The 19,415-nt window shown below is 41.2% G+C and overlaps 1 protein-coding gene across 1 annotated transcript in view; it reads left to right on the forward strand.

Moving 5' to 3' along the window:
- Positions 1–19,415, forward strand: part of LOC141738899 (ubiquitin-conjugating enzyme E2 E2) — a 223,279-nt gene that overhangs the window by 193,611 nt on the left and 10,253 nt on the right. Inside the window, exon 5 of the mRNA XM_074575019.1 lies at positions 2,764–2,911. Within this exon, the coding sequence (XP_074431120.1) occupies positions 2,764–2,911 (148 nt within the window). The remainder of the gene's footprint in view (positions 1–2,763; positions 2,912–19,415) is intronic.

The raw sequence follows: 19,415 nt of genomic DNA on the forward strand, positions 1-19,415 counted from the left end.
GCAATGTGCCCTTGTCGCCAAGAAGGCCAACAGAATTCTGGGCTGCACAGGGAAGAGTGTGGCCAGCAGGTCAAGGGAGGTCATTCTCCCCCTCTGCTCTGCCCTGGTGAGGCCACAACTGGAGTACTGTGTCCAGCTCTGGGCTCCCCAGTTCAAGAGGGACAGGAAACTAGTGGAGCGGGTCCAGGATAGGGCAACACAGATGATTGCGGGACTGGAGCATCTCCCTTATGAGGAAAGGCTGAGAGAGCTGGGACTCTCTAGCCTGGAGAAGAGAAGGCTGAGGGGAGACCTTATTAATGTTTACAAGTATCTAAAGGGTGGGTTTAAGGAGGATGGAGCCAGACGCTTCTCAGTGGTTCCCAGTAACAGGACGAGGGGTAATGGGCACAAGCTGGAACACAGGAAGTTCCGATCAAATATGAGAAAAAACTTTTTTACGGTGAGGGTGACAGAGCACTGAACAGGCTGCCCAGGGAGGTTGTGGAGTCCCCTTCTCTGGAGACTTTCAAGACCCTCCTGGATGCATTCCTGAGTAATGTGCTCTGGGCAATCCTGCTTTAGCAGGGGAGTTGGCCTAGATGATCTCTAGAGGTCCCTTCCAACTCTGAAAAATTCCATGATTCAGTGATTCCATACTGAGAAGTAAGCATGCAATACTTAAAATTGAGCAGGTGCTAAAGTTTGCGGGAGTCATGGGACATCCTGCTAGGAAACCTTCCCTGGTTCACTTATATCTCAAGTATAAGAATGCCTGGAGCTAATCTGTCTGGGGACTTCATGAACCTACAATTCACAGGATGCTCCTCCACACCAGCTCCCTTTGTGGACACTTTTGACATGCAGTTTGTGTAAGGTGGTTTACAGCTTTTGTGTATTTGTAACCTTCCTTTGTAGGCAAACATTTAATTTTATCACTAAATGCTTTTTTCTTGATCTTGCAGAAGATTTCCTTCACTCCAAATGCTGAATGTGCTTGGACTCCTAATGAGGGGGAAAAAATAGATCATCTAGCTATAGTGTTTGGATGAATTGATCTCATTGTGCCAGAAATATTTTAAATTCTCGTAAAAGTCCCAGAAGTGAAGCACTTAGTCTGGAAAACAATAAGCAAAACCACAACTGTAGGGGGAAAAAAAGAAAGAACCTACAAATACATAGGTTATGGAGTGACAAACTATTAAATTATCCTATCAATTGGCAATACAGTTAGACATCGATGTGTTTAAAAACTGGTGAACGTGCTTTGTCGAGATCTTTGTTACAGAACTCACTGGTCCATGACACTGGGCCCAAAAGTGTTTTCCCAGATTTATGTGGAGAAGTACTTAAAAGAAAAAGTATTTATTGTTGAATGCAGTGTTTTAGTACTTTAATAGCAGCAATGTACTACCTTTTCTTTCCATTATTCTGTCACAGCTGCTTGATTTAATCCAAAGGAGCAGAATTTTTCAGCATGTTAGAGAATGATTTTTTTTTTAATAGAAGTAAACCAGTTACCATGTTATTTCACTTGTATCCTCTCTTCTGTTTACTGACAAGCGGCCTAATCTCAATCCCGCTGAAATCGCTGAGATTTCTGATTTTATTCAAAAATAGGACCATGCCTGTCATCAGTCTCCATTACTCTCCAGAAGCAGGTTTATCTGTGTGGTAGAGCAGGGATAGGTGCCTCAGCATTCACAGTTATTAGCAGTGTCCAATTCTGGTGAAGAGCACAGCTTTCTTAAATGGGGGTGTGCTTCGCCTGCTGTTCTCTCCTGCCTAATCAGCCCCTCTGTTGGCGGGGTTATTGCTGATGAGGTAGGCCACTGAAATTGTACATTTTAATTTTAGATGTTATGAACACGTCATTAAAACCATCTGGTTTGGCTTGTCTTTTGGGTAAAACTGATGGAGAAATTAGTTCTCGATGGAGGCCCCCAAGGGGTAGTTTTCTATATTGTTCCTTCTTAACCGGTAGCTCCAGTATTCATTCCAAACTACGATATGGACTTTTGTAGCTGAACTTCTTTTAAAATAAAAGGCCCATATCTTCGACTTGAAGCAGAAGCACATCATTCTAGGGTAAAAGAAGTAATCTTCTCCTTGTTTTTTTACATGTAGGATGACCTGGGAGACAGTATAAAATGCATACAGAAATCCTCAAAATCAACCACAAAAAAAAAAAAAAAAACCAGAAGGGTTTTGTGAGCAATTCTTCTGATTCAACTGAAACTTAAAATTTGGAAATAAAAGCATTTTATTTGAGCAGCCTTTCTCAAAGATATTTCACTTTACTTTTTCCAGGAGCTACTGATGTGATGCCTCCACATTTTTTTTCCAGCTTAATCTATTGAGTCAAATGGTGAACAGATGAAGACAGCAGAAGAATCTGTCTTCTGCCTCTCTTCAAAGCGTGAAGCAGCTGTGGGCCTGAGTTATGAACGGTGTCCAGATCAGTGGCTGGAATAACTTTTTTTGGCCCCACACAAAAATAATGAGATCAGTGAGACCAAGGCAAGGGGAAACTTGGGAGACGTGTCCCAGTCTCACCTTTCACAAACCGGTTCCACTGCTGGCCATAGGTGGAAGAGGCAGACTTCATTTTCTTTATGTTCTTATGAATATCCCTATCTTGCCAGGTCTTTAATTGACAGTAGCAGAGTACTGTCATTTCAACCAGGAAAGCAGAATGTTAGTTTGTAGAGTTTTTTAATTGCTTAATAATCACATAATTACTGGCTTGAACACCATTGTACTTAGACACGCTGTCTTTTTTAGGTAACATTTCGGACAAGAATCTACCACTGTAATATTAACAGCCAAGGCGTCATCTGCCTGGACATTTTAAAAGACAACTGGAGCCCGGCGTTAACCATTTCTAAAGTTCTCCTCTCCATCTGCTCCCTCCTCACAGACTGCAACCCAGGTAAGACGAATTAACTTTCACATTCGCATTCATTCACGGTTCATATTCAGTCAGCTATTAGGACGTGGTCCGTGCACTGTTTTACTGCTACCTACTGAAAAAACGACAAAAAGGTAACTTTTCAATGCCTTTCATTTAAATTAAGGCATAGTATAGAAAGAAAGCACAATTTCAGGAGCTCAAGTGTGTTTTTAGTACTTGAGAATAAAAATCTTTTAATTCAAAAAGTCTAATCGGTAGAAAATACCTTGTAGTAGGCACTAATTTGGATATTACAACCAGGATATTAGTACCAAGAAATATTAATGAGTTAATAAATATTGAAAAGGAAAGCTTTCATTTAAATATGCTGATAATATGGTCTCTGAAAAGAATATTAATAGTACTGACAATGATAGATGTCTAACACAGACTCTACAAATAATGAAAATTAATTTAAATGAGGTTTATTCAATATCCTGGACAGCCAGTATGAGTATTCAAAGCAAGCTGTCATTCTTATTAACTAGCATAGCACTTAACCTCTTCCCTCAGCTCTTTTAGATTCGTTTTCCGCCATTGACCACTAGATCTGTAATTTCCACTTTCTCTTACCCTATTTACCAATGAATGATTCTGACTGTAGCCTTGGAAAATCGCAGTGTATAGAAATTATGAAAGAATGGTTAAAGAAAAAGTAAGTGAGCTGAGGGTTATTGCTGGTTTATTTTTTATTGTACGCTTCCATTTTTATTTTTTTTTTAATTTGCCATCTAGTTTTTAAACCTCTAGGTTTCCTGTTTTTGAACTTTTCTCCCCAACCAAGGGGCTATAAATTGCTTTGCAAAGGGCAGAATGCGAGATTCTTGTTTAATCAAGGGATGAGTCAAAAGCTGTAACAGAAGACTGAATTATTTCCAATTGACTATTTCATTTTCATGTGGGTTTGTTACTGTATATAGCGTTAAAACTTATGGCATTCCTTCCAGCTGGAGTGGTAGAGGAGCCCAGTGTTACCATTTCAGGCACATTTATTTCAGGTGTGTTGGATGCTCGCTCCTTATGTCTCTGAAAGATGCATTTCTGCTAGTGTCTACCCCAAAATATGCAGAAGTGCCTGTAGGAATTCAGGCAGATGGGTGACAGAAGTATAAAGAAAAGCAAACGAGTATTTGCTCATGTGTCTTAGAGACAAGGTAGGGACCTAGAGACAGTGCAAAGCTGTGTTGGGAGTGAGAAACTGGCAATAAGTATGTGCTCATTTGTGGTTACCTCTCTTTGGAGGGATACAGCCAACTTGAAAGCCGGCCACTTTCAAGTAGTGATTTGAAATTTAGAAATTTCAAACTAAACTCTGCCCTCTCCATCATTTTCTTTCCCTTAGACTATTTTACAGATGCTGACAAACAACAGTTTTAGCTGACCAGGTGTGTAAGAGCAACACTGAAAACACTTACCCATAATATATTATCATATGCCATAAGTTCATATACAAAAAACGGGAGGTTATTCTTCCCGTCAGTTTCTTTCAGTTAGTAAGCATAAGCATTCTCATGACCATAGTAAATAAAACCATCTTTATGGCGTTTCATTTTCAAACGTTCTCTTCAATTACAAAGTCGTTTTGGATTTTGTTACTACTTCATGTTAAAATTTTCCTATGATCTTTCGAGGAATTAATGCAATTTCTTAATTCGTGTTGCAAATTCCCCTCATGTGAGGCACCAATGGCAGGTAGCTGTGAACTGCTGAGTCATTTTTGCCTTCGTTTGAGATTGCCTGTTTCGTGTTAGATACCTTTTTTATTGAAAAGTGAACTTTGAATGTTAGTTATGTACAACAGCGGGCTTGCAAAAACTTTCAAGTTCTGACTTTTCAGCATATTGCCTAATATGCTACAGCTTGTTCTGGTTGTACTGCCTGTCCTGTTATTTTTTAATGACATTTTATCACCAACATGATTGGTTCCTTGCCATCCAGATTAAATTGGATGGATGGATGGATGGATGGATGGATGGATGGATGGATGGATGGAGATAGATAGATAGATAGATAGATAGATAGATAGATAGAGATATACATCACCGATATATATATCACTGATATACCTATCACTGAGATATATCATGTACATGTGTACATATATAGATACAGAAGCATGCAGATATATGTATTTTCCTCTCTGTCAGCTGGGAGTAATTTTCTAATCCCTCGGTCCTCTCATCATCTAACCAGTCTGCCCCTTTCTAAAGGCAGAAACCCAACAGGGGACTCGATTTGATAAGCAACTTTGAACTCTTTGTTCACCGTTCATCAGCCAGAAGCAGATCAGGTCAAATGGAAAGGCAACACTGAATCTCCCACAAACATAAACACTTGGGATGGGCGAGTTTTCCACCCCCAGCCTCTCTGAAGGGAAAAATCAAGTATCAGTTACCCCCTAGTCCTACATTTATGCAAATCTTCATTAGAACAACAAATAGCAGTAAGAATGGCAGCTAATTAACCCTCAGTCATACACAGTGATTAAACGGAGCTGGAGCACAGCTGCAGCTTCATTGGCAAGCGCTGCTATTCTTCTCCAGCAGGCTGAGCAAATGAAAAGAGGTATTTGCTCCTGCCGCTCCTGTCATTCACACAGTAATCTACAAAAGCCACGGAGAGAGTCTCTTTCCTCCCCGGTTATACATCACCGCCCTTTGTTCCCTATCACTCCAGGCAGGAGCGAGTTTGTCCTTTTTAAACAACTAATACAATCCTTTACTCATAAGCTGTCTCAGACCCTTCAGCCCTGATTATTATTAATTGTCTCTATTTTGCTTGGCAGTATCAGCTGGTAAACTGTGTTAATGAAATGTCTGAATTTTGTAACAGCTGGCTGAGTTTTTTTCGTGGGGGGGAAGGGGTGCCGTAGGGTTTGTGTATGAGTGAACATGTGTGAATTATCTGGGAGCGCGGGAGAGCCAACTGGAATGGTATCAGAGAGATGGGAGAGATGACGGGATACACTAGCATTCAGTCTGGGGATTCATATTTTTCTTTAAGGTGGTACTCTGGGGCACGGCACACATCTTTTGCTACAAAGCAGGGCCCCAGTCCTGTAAATATTTTGGCATGTGCATGAGCAACCCTACAAAACCCGATAGATACATTCATCTGCGTGAAACCGAGTATGCGAGTAAGTGCTCAGAGGCTATTTCAGTGCTTGAGCACTGAAAATATTTACTTCCAGTGTTAGCTGCTAGGGCTTGCCTACGTGGGCAGTAAGTTATTGCAGAGTAACTCCATGTGTGGACACTCCCCTCTGAAAATTTATTAAGTCAAGTCACGAAAAACTGTCTTACTTGGAGTATAAGTCAACTGTACTTTAAGTATTCAAGCAGAGCCGCAGGAGTGTGAATTCCCACACTGCCTTAATCCAAAGGAGCTTTCAAGTGTGGATGGCCCCTGAGGTTTTGTATTTTTACTGAGCTTCCAGTATGAAAACAAATTAATTATTTTTATATTTGGAGAGCTGGTGATGCTGATCTGGGTTGAAATGCTTACTGTTCTTAGTTGGTCATTGCCACCTCAGCTCTGCCAAAGGTTCTCGGGCGCCAGGAAAATTCTCATTTGCAAATGCTTCAGAGAAAATAAATTGAAACACAGACGAGACTGCGCTGCAACTTTTTTCTTCGCGTGGCCTCCTTCTTCACACCTTCAAAGTCTGAACTTGGCTGGCCTGATTATCCCCGATGTCTGAACACTCCAACGCTGAATCCTGTCTGCTTAATAACACGCAGCTAAGCCTTGATTAGGACATCAGAACAAAACCTGCTACATCTCCCCCACACCAGCCTTTTCGCTCCTGGTGTCACCCTCCGCCTCTAGCTCCTTACCATTTTTCCCACGCACAAGTTCCACGGCCAGTGGGGATTTTATCCCTCGATTGTACCATTGATGTTCCCATACCGAATGCTTCGGCGCTGCTCCTGCCCCTGTTCCCCGTGCGTCAGGCGGTGGCCAGCTGCACGCTCCTGCGATGGGGATGTGGACGGTGGTCAGAGAGAGGATGATGGGGGGCAGCCTGAGACGGGGAGCAGCTGCGGCATTGCTTTCCCACAAACGTGCTGGGTCAGGCTGAACACTTGGCTGCTGCTGGAACCAAAAAAACTGCGGAGGGGCTCTACAGAGCCTCGCTTGCTTTGCTCTTTAGAAACCACTGCCTGATTTCTAGCCTGAACTGACTCACAGGAATTTTATACCCACTTGTTTTTAAGCAAATCTTATTGTATAGCTTAAATGACTGTTTTCCTGGTTTTCATTCCCGATGTACTAATGGAGAACCGTCCTCTTTCCTCCTGGTCTTTATTTTCTCCACGCTAACCAGACCTGTGTCTGTTAACCTCCTTCTGTAAGAGTGGCTTTCCGTTCCCCTGCTCGTCCTCACAGCCCCCTCCTTGCCCCTCCATCGCACTGCAGTCATCGTTCCTCAACATGCCTGGCTCGTTTGGAGTTCATCAGGGCATGAGGCACGGCTAGACAGGCTAACCCGCTCATCATCACCGTCATCCGGGTTGAAATATTTACTGCTCCCCGCTGGATGTCCCTATCTCACTGGCAGCCCTGTCAAAGGTTATTTCTCCCTTAGCCCTGTCATTTTCACTGTTTCTCTGCTTTCTAACCCAATTTAGTGAAATGGTGGAGAAAGGAAAAGGAAAAGGGAAAGGGAAAAAAGGAAAAGGAAGAGAGAGCAAAAGAAAGAAAAAGCTTTTGCTAGAAAAGGGCATTAACCTCTGTCAAAGGCAATGCACAGACAACTGACAGCAGTACCCACTTCACCTGAGTCAGCAGTGGCCAGGTTAGTTGGTCTGATTCTGCTCTCAGATCCTTCAGTGGCATATTATATTAGCAGTGTAAAGCTGCTTGTCCCTTGTTATCCTTCAAACCCAACAGAAAGTGCGAGACAGTTTGTGCAGTGTTACACGTAAAGTTTGCTGTCAATGTAGTTTGAGATTGAAGCGTATGCGTCCTCGCAGTCAATGTCCTTATAAGAGTAAGGGAGTTGGACAGATACTGCTGCATTACTTTGATGTGAGCCCCATCAATTTTTATAGAAGCTGCAGTTGCTGAGCACATCTGAAAAGTAGACTACTTATGTTAAAAAACGCATATTGTGGTTTTCAAGTATAACGTGCCTTGGTTAGAAGTATGTGTGCTGGTGTTTTACAAGTACTGCCATGAATCATGAATTTACTAGATGGTTTCATACTTTATTAACCCACATTAAGTGACGTGGCTGTGCGTTTTAATGACTTACATTTATCTAAGCATAGATAAACAAAGTCAAACAAGATCCTAAGATTATAGGGATGTTTACTTGTCTCACTAAGGGACACAAGACATACTTTCAAGCTTTCTTTACATGAGTCATCCTTATGTTTTGCCTTTATCTTCCCCAGAAACTGCATTGTTTTCATCACAGAGTAGGTATAACTGGCAATTTTGGATAAATACTATTGTTGTTTTTCTCTTGCAATTACAAGTTATCCATGTGGTTTGGCATGATTTAGGTTTGCCTAAATTTTCTGCCAAAGAAATATTAACCCTCTTACTTGCACCTGTATGAGGGTGCTGGCATTTAGGAAACTTTAAGAGATGGGATGCAGTTATTACAATATTATTTTTCCTTTTTTTCTTTTTTTCCCCTTGTTATTTTCCTAAAGGTTTGTAAGGTTCTGTACTCATACTGCTGAGAATGTAAATCCAGTTCTGTCATCCTTTGCAGAAAAGGATTCAACACTGTAATTTAATACATATCTTTGATCCTCAGTGGGATCTGAAACAGCACTTTGGAGAGTCACTTTTCAACATAAGCATAAAAGCCCTAAAAGCCTGAACGGTATTTGCCCTGCTACAAAGCTGCTAGAATTGCAGCTGTCTGTTTCCAGGACTTTTGCAAAACAGGAGTAGGTGGGGAGATTTAAGTCTGAAAACATGCGAGGGGAAGAGTTGAATTAGCATACTGTCTCGATTTCTCAGCCCCTTTCCCTTTCAGCCAGAAGTGTATGCTCTCGGAGGGAAGTTGGTATCCTTCTGCAATGCCACCACCCCATCCCTCGGCAGGTTTGCCTTCAGCAGCCTTCCCTGAAGCTCGCTGTTGGAACCTCTCTGGCCAAGGTACACACCTGCATCCTAGCAGGAGGCCCCAGGGCACGGGCGCAAGTGCAACATGGGTAGATCTCGTGTTTAGAAAGTTTGAGCACCTCCACATTTTGAATTTGTGTTCATATTTGGGAAATTTAAGCTTCATCCAAATGCTCGTTTGTAGCAATTCATAGAATCATAGAATGGTTTGGGTTGGAAGGGACCTTAAATATCATCTCGTGTCAACCCCCTCTGCCATGGGCAAGTACACCTTCCGCTAGACCAGGTTGCCCAAATCCCCATCCAGCCTGGCCTTGAACACTTCTAGGGATGGGGCATCCACAGCTTCTCTGGGCAACCAGTTCCATTGCGTCACCACCCTCATAGTGAAAAATTTTGTCTTGATATCCAATCTAAATCTACCCTCTTCCAGTTTAAAACCATTACCCCTTGTCCTATCACTACACGCCCTTGTAAAACGTCCTTCTCCAGCTTTCTTGTAGGCCCCCTTCAGATACTGGAAGGCCATTATATGGTCTCTCTGGAGCATTCTCTTCTCCAGGCTGAACATCCCCAACTCTCTCAGCCTGTCTTCATAGCAGAGGTGCTCCAGCCCTCTGATCATCTTCATGGCACTCCTCTGGACTCACTCCAACAGGTCCATGTCCTTCTTATGTTGGAGGCTCCAAATCTCAACGAGTGCTGCAGGTGGGGTCTCATGAAAGCAGAGTAGAGGGGCAGAATCACCTCCCTCAACTTGCTGGCCATGCTTCTTTTGATGCAGCCCAGTATGCGGTTGGCCTTCTGGCCTGCAAGTGCGCGTTGCCAGGTCATGTTGAGCTTCTCATCAACCAACACCCCCAAGTCCTTCTCCTCAGGGCTTCCCTCAATCCATACTTAATCCATTTCCATTTAATTCTCAATCCATTAATTCCTTAATCGCTACCACTTTGCGTAAGGTATTGACAGATAAATCTAGATAGGCTGGTTAAGGAAGTCCCTTGCTGCACTGCCAGGAGCTCCTGCCCCCTGCACTGACTGAGGGATTGTTTTCTGCACACCCCAGGCAAAGGGAAGTAGATTAATTTGAACCATCTCAGGAAAACCCATCTCCCACTGGGAGTTGGAGCGAGGCTGACAGCCTTCAACGTGACACCCGCTGACACGCTCCGTTCCTCTGACTCTGCTTTGGAATGATCATCTCTGGTGCAGTGACATTAACACCCAAAATTGCCACGGCCACTTGCAAAGCGAGTGTGTGTCAGCACGTTAGGTTCCATGGGAGTAGCTCTCTTTTTTGAGCCGATAAGCTCCAGCCGTACCAGCATGCATTTTAATACTCTAATAGATGTCCACTGTATCAATAAAAAAAGATCTATTTTCAGAATTACTGTGAGATCTGAAAGCGCTAGCCTGTCCAAAAAAAAAAAAAAAAAAAAAGTTTAAAAATAAATGTAAGGCAGCTTAATAAAGGAAAATGTAACATAGCTGTAAAAATAAAATCTGTTCCATGCTGGAGCCGTTTGGCTCCAAGTGAGGATTTGGCTGACTCGTGGTCACAGCTCTGCTGTTTGGCTTCCATGTTCGAACTTTAAAATAGCTACCCAGCCCCGGGTAATGAAGAACAGGTCCATGCCCCTCGCCACTCAGCAGACTGGATGTATCTTTTTTCTCTCTGTTCTCCTATGTATCTCGATCTAACAGGAAGCATGTATGATGTTTCTCCTCATCTGGTGCTTCTCCATAGCAGAGGCTGCTTTCTGTCAGTGCCGGTTCACGTCAGATGTTCCTTCTGCAATTTTTTAGACTTCCCAATTATCATTCATTCTTTTCCCCTCACCCCCGGTTGTGAAGTGAATTTAGAAACTCCGGATGACAGCAAGTTCAAGGGATGAGCCACTTCTCATTTTCCTCATTCTTGTAATTTTTTTCCTTAGAGCCATAATCTGCACATTTTGCTACTATCAAAAAACTTTGCTTCAGAATCCGATCTGATTTTTTTCCTTCCCATTTAGCAGTTTAACAGCTTTGTTCAGTTTATCAGAAAGGGCTCCTAGTCTTTCCTGTGCCAAAATATATTCTGTACTGGTTTGTAGTGAAATTTTGTTTCCTTTTAGAACATTTTTGTCAAGACATATAGAAAGCAGAGGAAAAACATAAATACTCCTTCTGTAATAATCCAGAACATATTTGAGTAGATTTGTCAAATATGATGAATATTCTGGAAAATTACTGAAATACTTAGAAGCTGGCAAACCAGTTTTTAATTTGTCCAATTTTATAAAGCTGGCTAAACCCTGCTACTTTGATTCTTCCCTGGCACCCACAGGCTACCAGGTGCAATGTCACAGCACGGTACTATCAGACATACAACAAAATAATCTCGTTTTGCCATATATCCTTTTTGTAAGCAGCGGAGGGCTGTGTAAACAATGAAATTGCTCTGTTGTCTGAGATTATTTATATTCTCTAGCTTGGAGCTGTTTTTCCCTTTTCTTCAGAGTTTGTATACCGTGCTCTGTCAGGAAACGGGCAGGTTTCTGGGCTCTTTAAGCACAATGGAAAATGCTCTTTTTGTATCTGGAGCAGGAAAATACTCTATGCCGTGTCACTCAAGCGTGGCAACAAGTAAGAGATGGTAAACAAAAGTTAGAGCGGCAAGCAATCAATTCACGTAGTAATGATTTTTGGTTTGTTCTAAGTTGCAACATAACCTTTCTGTCCCTTTTTAAATCTCTGCCTTGGGTTGTCTCCAAATGAAATGAGCTCACTCCGGAGGCTTTTGCTTAGCAAATACAAAATGTAGTGTGTGGTTGCTCTGCTGTCTTGGTGCTGCTGGGCTGGGAGCAGAGCGGATGGGGGTTTTACAAAAAGGCCACCCTAATAAGTTACCCTAACGGAGCACGAAAGGAAGATGCAGCATAAAACTGACGGGGTTTGTTCTGCTCTCAGTGGGTGCAGAACAACAACGTCAAAGGTGGGGTTGCCTTGGGAAAAACCCATCACCATCAACTTCATTCACATGAGCAAAACGATCCCGTCAATTGCAACAAAGTCCTTTTTGCCAGAAACTACCTATTTATCTTTAAATACTGTATGTTCCCCTGCCTGTTCTGCAGAACCTGTTTATATTTATTGAAATAATATGTACATATTTGGACTGATCCTATCATATATTCTAGAGCTGATATTTATAAATTCTTGATAGTCTATCAGTGGTTTCTCTTTCCATTCCTTTTAAAAGATACTGTAGTATACTACCTGTACTATAGTATTTATACAATACTAATTGCTATTCTATAGTTTGAATCATTTACAGTTTCTCGTATTATGAGCTGGACACAGTACCAATATGTTAAAGGCATTTAGGCATCTAAAGTTGCTGGCAGACAGCCGGCAGGGTTTTCAGTACTTCCCGTGGGATTTAGGCATCCAAAGTCCCACTAGGAGTCTCTGCACTGCCAGGAAGAGACTTTCTGTACATCTGGTCTTTAAGTATTTGCAGACACATACACCTATGTGTGTTAAACTCTGCGGATGTGACTTATAAACATGAAATTAAACATATGTAAACGCAAGCAATGCAGCAGCACATTATGAAAATTATTAATAGATAAGCATTGAAAGAGAACTAATTTGTTTTGCCGTAAAGAGCTGATGAAAATGTTACAAGATTTTGTTCTTATCAACTGACTAAGTCCCCTCAACATGAACCCATGACTGTGGGGATTATTATAACAGCAGGAAAAACATTTGTGAACTGTCATCCCTTTAGTAGTTCTCAGGAAAATATGTCTTGGAATATCTCCTAATTATGTGTGCAGGGGGAGGAGGCTTGGATCAGGATTACTATTTATGTTGGCCCAAATCTTTGCTCTTTTCAGTTGCACATTGACAACACCTTATGGTGTGGTGGGTTGACCCTGGCTGGATGCCAGCTGCCCACCAAAGCCGCTCCATCACCCCCCTCCTCAGCTGGACACGGGGAGAGAAAATACAACGAAAGGCTCATGGGTCGAGAAAAGGACAAGGAGAGATCATTCAGCAATTACCGTCATGGGCAAAACAGACCTGACTTGGGGAAAGTTAATTTAATTTATTACCAATCAAAATCAGAGTAGGGTAACGAGTAATAAAATCAAATCTTAAAAACACCTTCCCCCCACCCCTCCCTTCTTTCCAGGCTCAACTTCACTCCCGATTTCTCTGCCTCCTCCCTCCAGTGGCGCAGGGGTACAGGGAATTAGGGTTGTGGTCAGTTCATCACACGTTGTCTCTGCAGCTCCTAACTCACACTCTTTCCCTGCTCCAGCGTGGGGTCCCTCCCACAGGAGACAGTCCTCCACAAATTTCTCCAATGTGAGTCCTTCCCACAGGCTGTAGTTCTTCACAAACTGCTCCAGCATGGGTCCCTTCCACAGGGTGCAGTCCTTCAGGAACAGACTGCTCCAGCATGGGTCCCTCATAGGGTCATGAGTCCCACCAGCAAACCTGCTCCAGCCTGGGCTCTTCTCTCCACAGATCCTGCCAGGAGCCTGCTCCAGCACAGGCTTCCCACTGTGTCACAGCCTCCTTTGGGCATCCCTCTGCACCAGCGTGGGGTCCTCTATGGGCTGCAGGTGGATCTCTGCTCCACCCTTAACCTCCATGGGCTGCAGGGAGACAGCCCACCTCACCATGGTCATCACCATGGGCTGCAGGGAGACAGCCCGCCTCACCATGGTCATCACCATGGGCTGCAGGGGAATCTCTGCTCCAGCACCTGGAGCACCTTCTCCCCCTCCTTCCTCACTGACCTTGGTGTTTGCAGAGTTGTTTCTCTCACATGTTCTCACTCCTCTCTCCCAGCTGCAATTGCACATTTGGGTCATCGTCTCCCCCCGCCCCTGCTTCTTAAATATGCTATCCCAGAGGCGCTACCACCATCGCTGATGGGCTTAGCCTTGGCCAGCGGCGGGTCCATCCTGGATCCGGCTGGCATTGGCTCTATCGGGCATGGGGGAAGTTTCTGACATCTCACAGAAGCCACCCCTGTAGCTCCCCCCGCTACCAAAACCTTGACATACAAACCCAATCCATACAGGTAGAAGAGGGTTGTTCGTGAGCATAGAGGCATTTCATGTGTTTAGATTTAGGCTATTCAAAGCTCACAAGACATAATTTAAAAGATTAACACAACTTTAGAAGTAAAGTTGTTTAGAAATACATAGTTTTAAAACCCCCATTATGGTTTCAGAAGTCTACAGTCTGTATAAATAATTTTTTCTCTGAAAAGTGTCTGGAGCTATTTACATAAAAATATTGGTCGGTTTATGTAATTTAGAAAGTGAATGGTAGAGAATACTTTTTAAATAAAAAATGCAATCTGGATTTTATGCCTTGTGGTATCCAAGGCATAAAGCAGTCATTAGCTGTAGCTCCAGGTATCCGTCACACAGGCACTTACCCTATTCTTTTTTTATCTGATGTAACTCTAATAATCACTAGAAGGAGGATTGTAGTCATTCTCTAGCAGAAAACCAGCACTGCTTGGTTCAGTCAGGTATGTTGCCTGTGACTGCTCGTTGCTCAGTGGTTCAGTAAAACGTGTAAAATTCCCTCAAAGCACTTTACTCTTACGGTAATATACTGGAGAGGAAATTCCCTCCTGCCCACGGATAACGACCAGATGATGTGTTGAAGCAGGAGCAGTAATAGCCTTTGCAATGGTAACTTAGGTGGTGCCATGACTAGTGTGTTTTCTAATTCTTTTATAATTTTCCTAAATTACCTTCTGATATTCCTACACTGTATTTGTGGATGTGTTTAACTCTTTGGTGTATGAAGCATCTACTTACTTTTAACTTCTGCTAAATGTGTTGGGGTTTTGTTCTTTTGTTGTTCTTTTTTTGTTTGTGTTCTTTTCTTACTATGGAAAAGATAAGCAAGAGCACTTTTTTTTATAATCATCTTTACAAAATTACCTGTCACACCTTATTTTTTCTTTTTTTTTCCCCCCAAAGATATAAGTATAGATTTCAACTGTTCCTTAAATGAGAAAGGTTTGACCATGCTGCTAATGATTTCTTGTCCTTTTCAATAAGTTTTCTATTCCTATTCTGTTTTTATTTAAGATGAGGTGAGAAAAATTGAGTTTCGGACGTAATAATACCCAACCATTAGTTTATTAAAAGGCATTTGATGAAATCAGAGATTGAGTAAAATCCAAATCAGTAAAAAGGCTTTGTACATCTGTGTCAAGAAATAAATGTAAAGGGATGTAATTGGCACTCAGGAGAGAAAAGAGTCTTGTCATTACCCTTAACACTTCCTATTTTTTATTATTCCTCAAAAGGGGCTTCTAGAACATGAAAAATTCATTCTTATCACAAAACGGAAGTAAAGGTAGAAAAAAATACACCTGGCATTTCTATTGTTTTTAAAGCTTATAAAAGCTGCATGATAATACAGAGTTTTTAAAAGTTTGTGCACTTCTACTCGAGAAACACAGGGTTTCTATGAGCTTTACCTTAATCGTCATTAAATTAAAAGTACTTGAGAAAATGCATGAGTGATGGATGCTACAAATACAAAAGGTTACAATCCATTTTCCTTCCAATAAACATGTGTAATTTAAAATAGTACCAGTGGAGGTTTCCTAGGCCCATTACCTCAGAGAGAAGACAGGTAATTTAGTGCATACACATAATAAATCTTTGTGTGAGCTGAGACCAAAATAAGTCATCAATGTTAAATGTTTAACAATGTGCAGTATTTAAATAAAGCTATTAGTTATTCTTCATATATAAAATATAGAGTCCTAGCTTAATTTGAATGAGTTCCAAGATAGAAAGTAAGCTGCCTTTTACTTTCAAAATACGCTCAAATGATTTGCAGTCATTACATGTGTTTTCTTTGTTTCATGCGGGATTTGTCTAGCCAATACAGACATGTCCTTAATTACACCGGAATCTTTTGAATAAAGTAGACTCAACACTTGTGGGCTTAACCAATTCTACTGGATATATTTTCTGTCTAATAGAACTGCATATATTAAAGGGAAAAATAATTAAAACTAGAAAATCAATAAATTCAGACATCACATTTACCTGTATTCCTACACTTAATTCTCTAATCTCATAATAATTTAATCTAATATTCGTTATTCATAGTTAGTACCAGTAGCTCAAATCTCAGATGGAATAAACCAGCATCAGTCCCGCTAAATTTTTGTACTCCAGATTTTTCATTTAGACTTTGTTCCATTTTACTAAGTGGGGATTTTGGTTTTGGTTGGGTTTTTTTCTTCCCTCTGTACTTTTTTTAATGTAAAAGCAAGGACAGATTTTTGAAATTTCTTGCCATATGTTTCTAACTGCCTATGAACCACCTTTAGGACCCTGATTAGCACAACTATTTTTAAGGCTACTTCTTCCTGTTCTTAAAATACACTTATTCTTGGTTCACGGTAGAAATCACACCGTTCCACATTCTTTAAGTTCCTGCAAAGATGCTTGCTACATTTGGCTCTCTAGCAGAGTCACAACAAGAATGTAGAGTCAGTCCTGAAAAGCAAAATTTATAACCCTGGGTATAAGTTAGCTATTAAATCATTTAGAGTCTCACTTTCTTCAGTAAGTTTTCAGAAATCAGTATTCCTGAGTTGTTCAGATTCTGCCTTCAGAGATGATTTACACTACTGCAAGACGTGTCTCTTTTATTTTGCACGGCTAATTTTCTACATTATTCAGCAGAGGAGGAGGAAACAGTTGTTTGGTTTTTACAGTTTTGCAGATCTATCAAAGGCAACAAATAAAACAAATTATATGCAGCGTGTGTTTCAGAATCCCTATTTTCACAGCAAATTAAGTTCAGGTGCGTTAACGGGAGTAGCAGACAGTTACTTAAATAGCAAAATGTATGGTGTAATTGTCCCAAATTTAAGGATGGGCTGTACTCTAAGATTCACATTCAGATGGGATACAGAAATAGAGCTCTGATTAGTAAATTGTTTGTAGTATTTTCCATCTGTACAAGGCTTAGGAAAAAAGGCCCTTCTATGGAATGGAGCATTTGCAACTTCAAGATCAATTAGATTTCAGAAAATTCTCAAGGGATGGAATCCTCATCGCTTGGGTCTTTATAATACCGGTTAGATAAAGTGGCATGAAAGTAGAAGTTACTGTAAGACACAATATTGTACTAGCAGAAGGAATGCCTTCATGACCTTCCATGTCTTTTCCATCTCTACCTTGTATAGTTTTTTTCTACAGCTCAGTCTTAGAACTTCTTATGTCAATGCCTGAAATCATTTGACAAAGTGATTATCATTTAGTCTAGAATGACAATGGAGTCAATATGACCCCTCACACAGGAAAGATAGTATTTCCAAATAAAGTTATTTTACCTCATATTAAATATGAAATTATCCCTGCAAATATCATAAATTCAATCTTTATTCAGCGTTGCCGTGTAACTTTATTGCAACTAATCCTGGAGCTAAACCTGCCTGCGTGATGAATGCTAATTATTTTGTGTAGCCTGTTTTTCCTTCTAGTCCTATTAGAACCTGTTCGTAATTAAGCCTGATTATATTCATGTTCTGAAGCTAATTTAGAAGTGGATAGTCCATTTGGTTACTGAAATGAGGTTATTTTCTTCCTCACCTGCTGATTCCTCAGTCATTGCGAGAGCTAGCACCACCCTGCCTGCAGTCCAGAAAAGCCCCAAGAAGCCAGAACCATCAAAGAGAGCATCTGGGCCATACCGACAAAAAGCCAAAAAAATTAGTTTCCAGGCATTTTCCTTCCACTGTCTCTTGATGCAGATATAAACTTAGACATGTCTGAGTCAGATACAGCCCGCGACTTCCTTCCATGCATTCCCTGGAAGAAAGGGATCTATAGAGAGGGAATGGAGAGGCCTGACTATATTTTAAGTTATTATTGGGTAACAGTAAGAGGTGTGTTAACACAAGGCACACCAAAATTCCTACTCCTGTTCCAAGGGATGTTCAACTTGACAAGGGATTTCAGGGCCTGGCCTATGAAAAAGGGTCCTGTTGGCCTTTAGTAGGGATAAAGTTCTTCACCAGCTCCCCCGCTTTTGTAAATAAAAACCTCTTGTATTCTTTTGACACTTTGTGTGGGATTCCTAATAACAGTTATGGATTTAACTGTGTCAAATTAGTAACGAGATTTAATAGGACAAGAAGGAGAAAATCAGACTTAACCAAAATAAGGAGCATTCATAACATATGTAGGCTTTTCTAGTTACTCCAATGATTAATTGCAATAAAGGAACAAAGAGATAGATTCAAGAGCAGGATTCAGATGACCCCTGCATCTGACCTAAAATGATCCTGATGTGTTTAAGTTGAAGATTTTGGTATCGCTCACATTCAAACCCTTCTCTGAAAAGTGAAGATGCCTTTAGGACTTGTTTTCCTCTCAGTGTCTAAATGCCACCGAAGACCAGACCATGCAGTAACACTTCCTCCCCTCCCTCTCTCCTGGGAATCCACATGGTACGCAGATCCTGTCGGACCTCTTGGTTTTCTTACAGAGTAATCTACCTTTGGTATGTGTGATCGTAGGATGTCTAACACTGCACAAAGCATGGCCATAGAGAATGCCTTTACACCCAGTTGTTTAGGGATTAAACTGTTCATTTGGGATGTGTAAGGTCACTTCTTTGCCTAGAGACAGTGATTAGTGGGAAGTGAGAAGACACGAATCCAGAAGAAAACTGGTTCTTTTTTCTTTAAATGAAAGAAACGCTAAACACACTGGAATTCCTATAGAATAGCTATCCCTCCCTTAGTAAATCCTCAGACAAAAAAACCCCATCCACAGTATTTTTCTGAAAATACAGCTATGACCCTATGGGTACGCACCAGTTGCGTTATGGATCTTAGCATTTTAGTTGCTTGACAGCATTTTGAGATCCAAGTGCTGTGATTTCCTTATTATCCACTCAGTCATCTTCCACAAGGTGAATGCATATTGCTGTAACTTTTTCTGCAAATTTTATCAAGCCACCTGCCATGTAATGTCTTTCATATCAAGTTCTTATTTACTAACACCCTTTTATTAATTTTTTTGTAATAACAATGACTGTTTCTCAATTGGGTTCATTATTATGAACAGATACATCGCTAATGTATCTGTGCTTTTAATTTTGAGACGCATCCAAGCATCAAAGTGAAGTGTGTTATTTCAGAACTTTAATTGTTCCAGCATGCTGGCACTTCTAATAGGTGCATGTTCTTCCTTAATTAAAGACAACTCTTCAAGATCAGTACACTGTGCCTCGTTGATCCATGATTGCCTCAGCTAACTCCCAGTCAGCCAGCGAAGTTTATAGAAATCCTGCTAAAAACTGAAGACTAAAAAAAAAACCTTACTCTTTAAACAAGGAT

Source organism: Larus michahellis, chromosome 2 (genome assembly GCF_964199755.1).
Source record: "Larus michahellis chromosome 2, bLarMic1.1, whole genome shotgun sequence".
Taxonomy (NCBI): Eukaryota; Metazoa; Chordata; class Aves; order Charadriiformes; family Laridae; genus Larus; species Larus michahellis.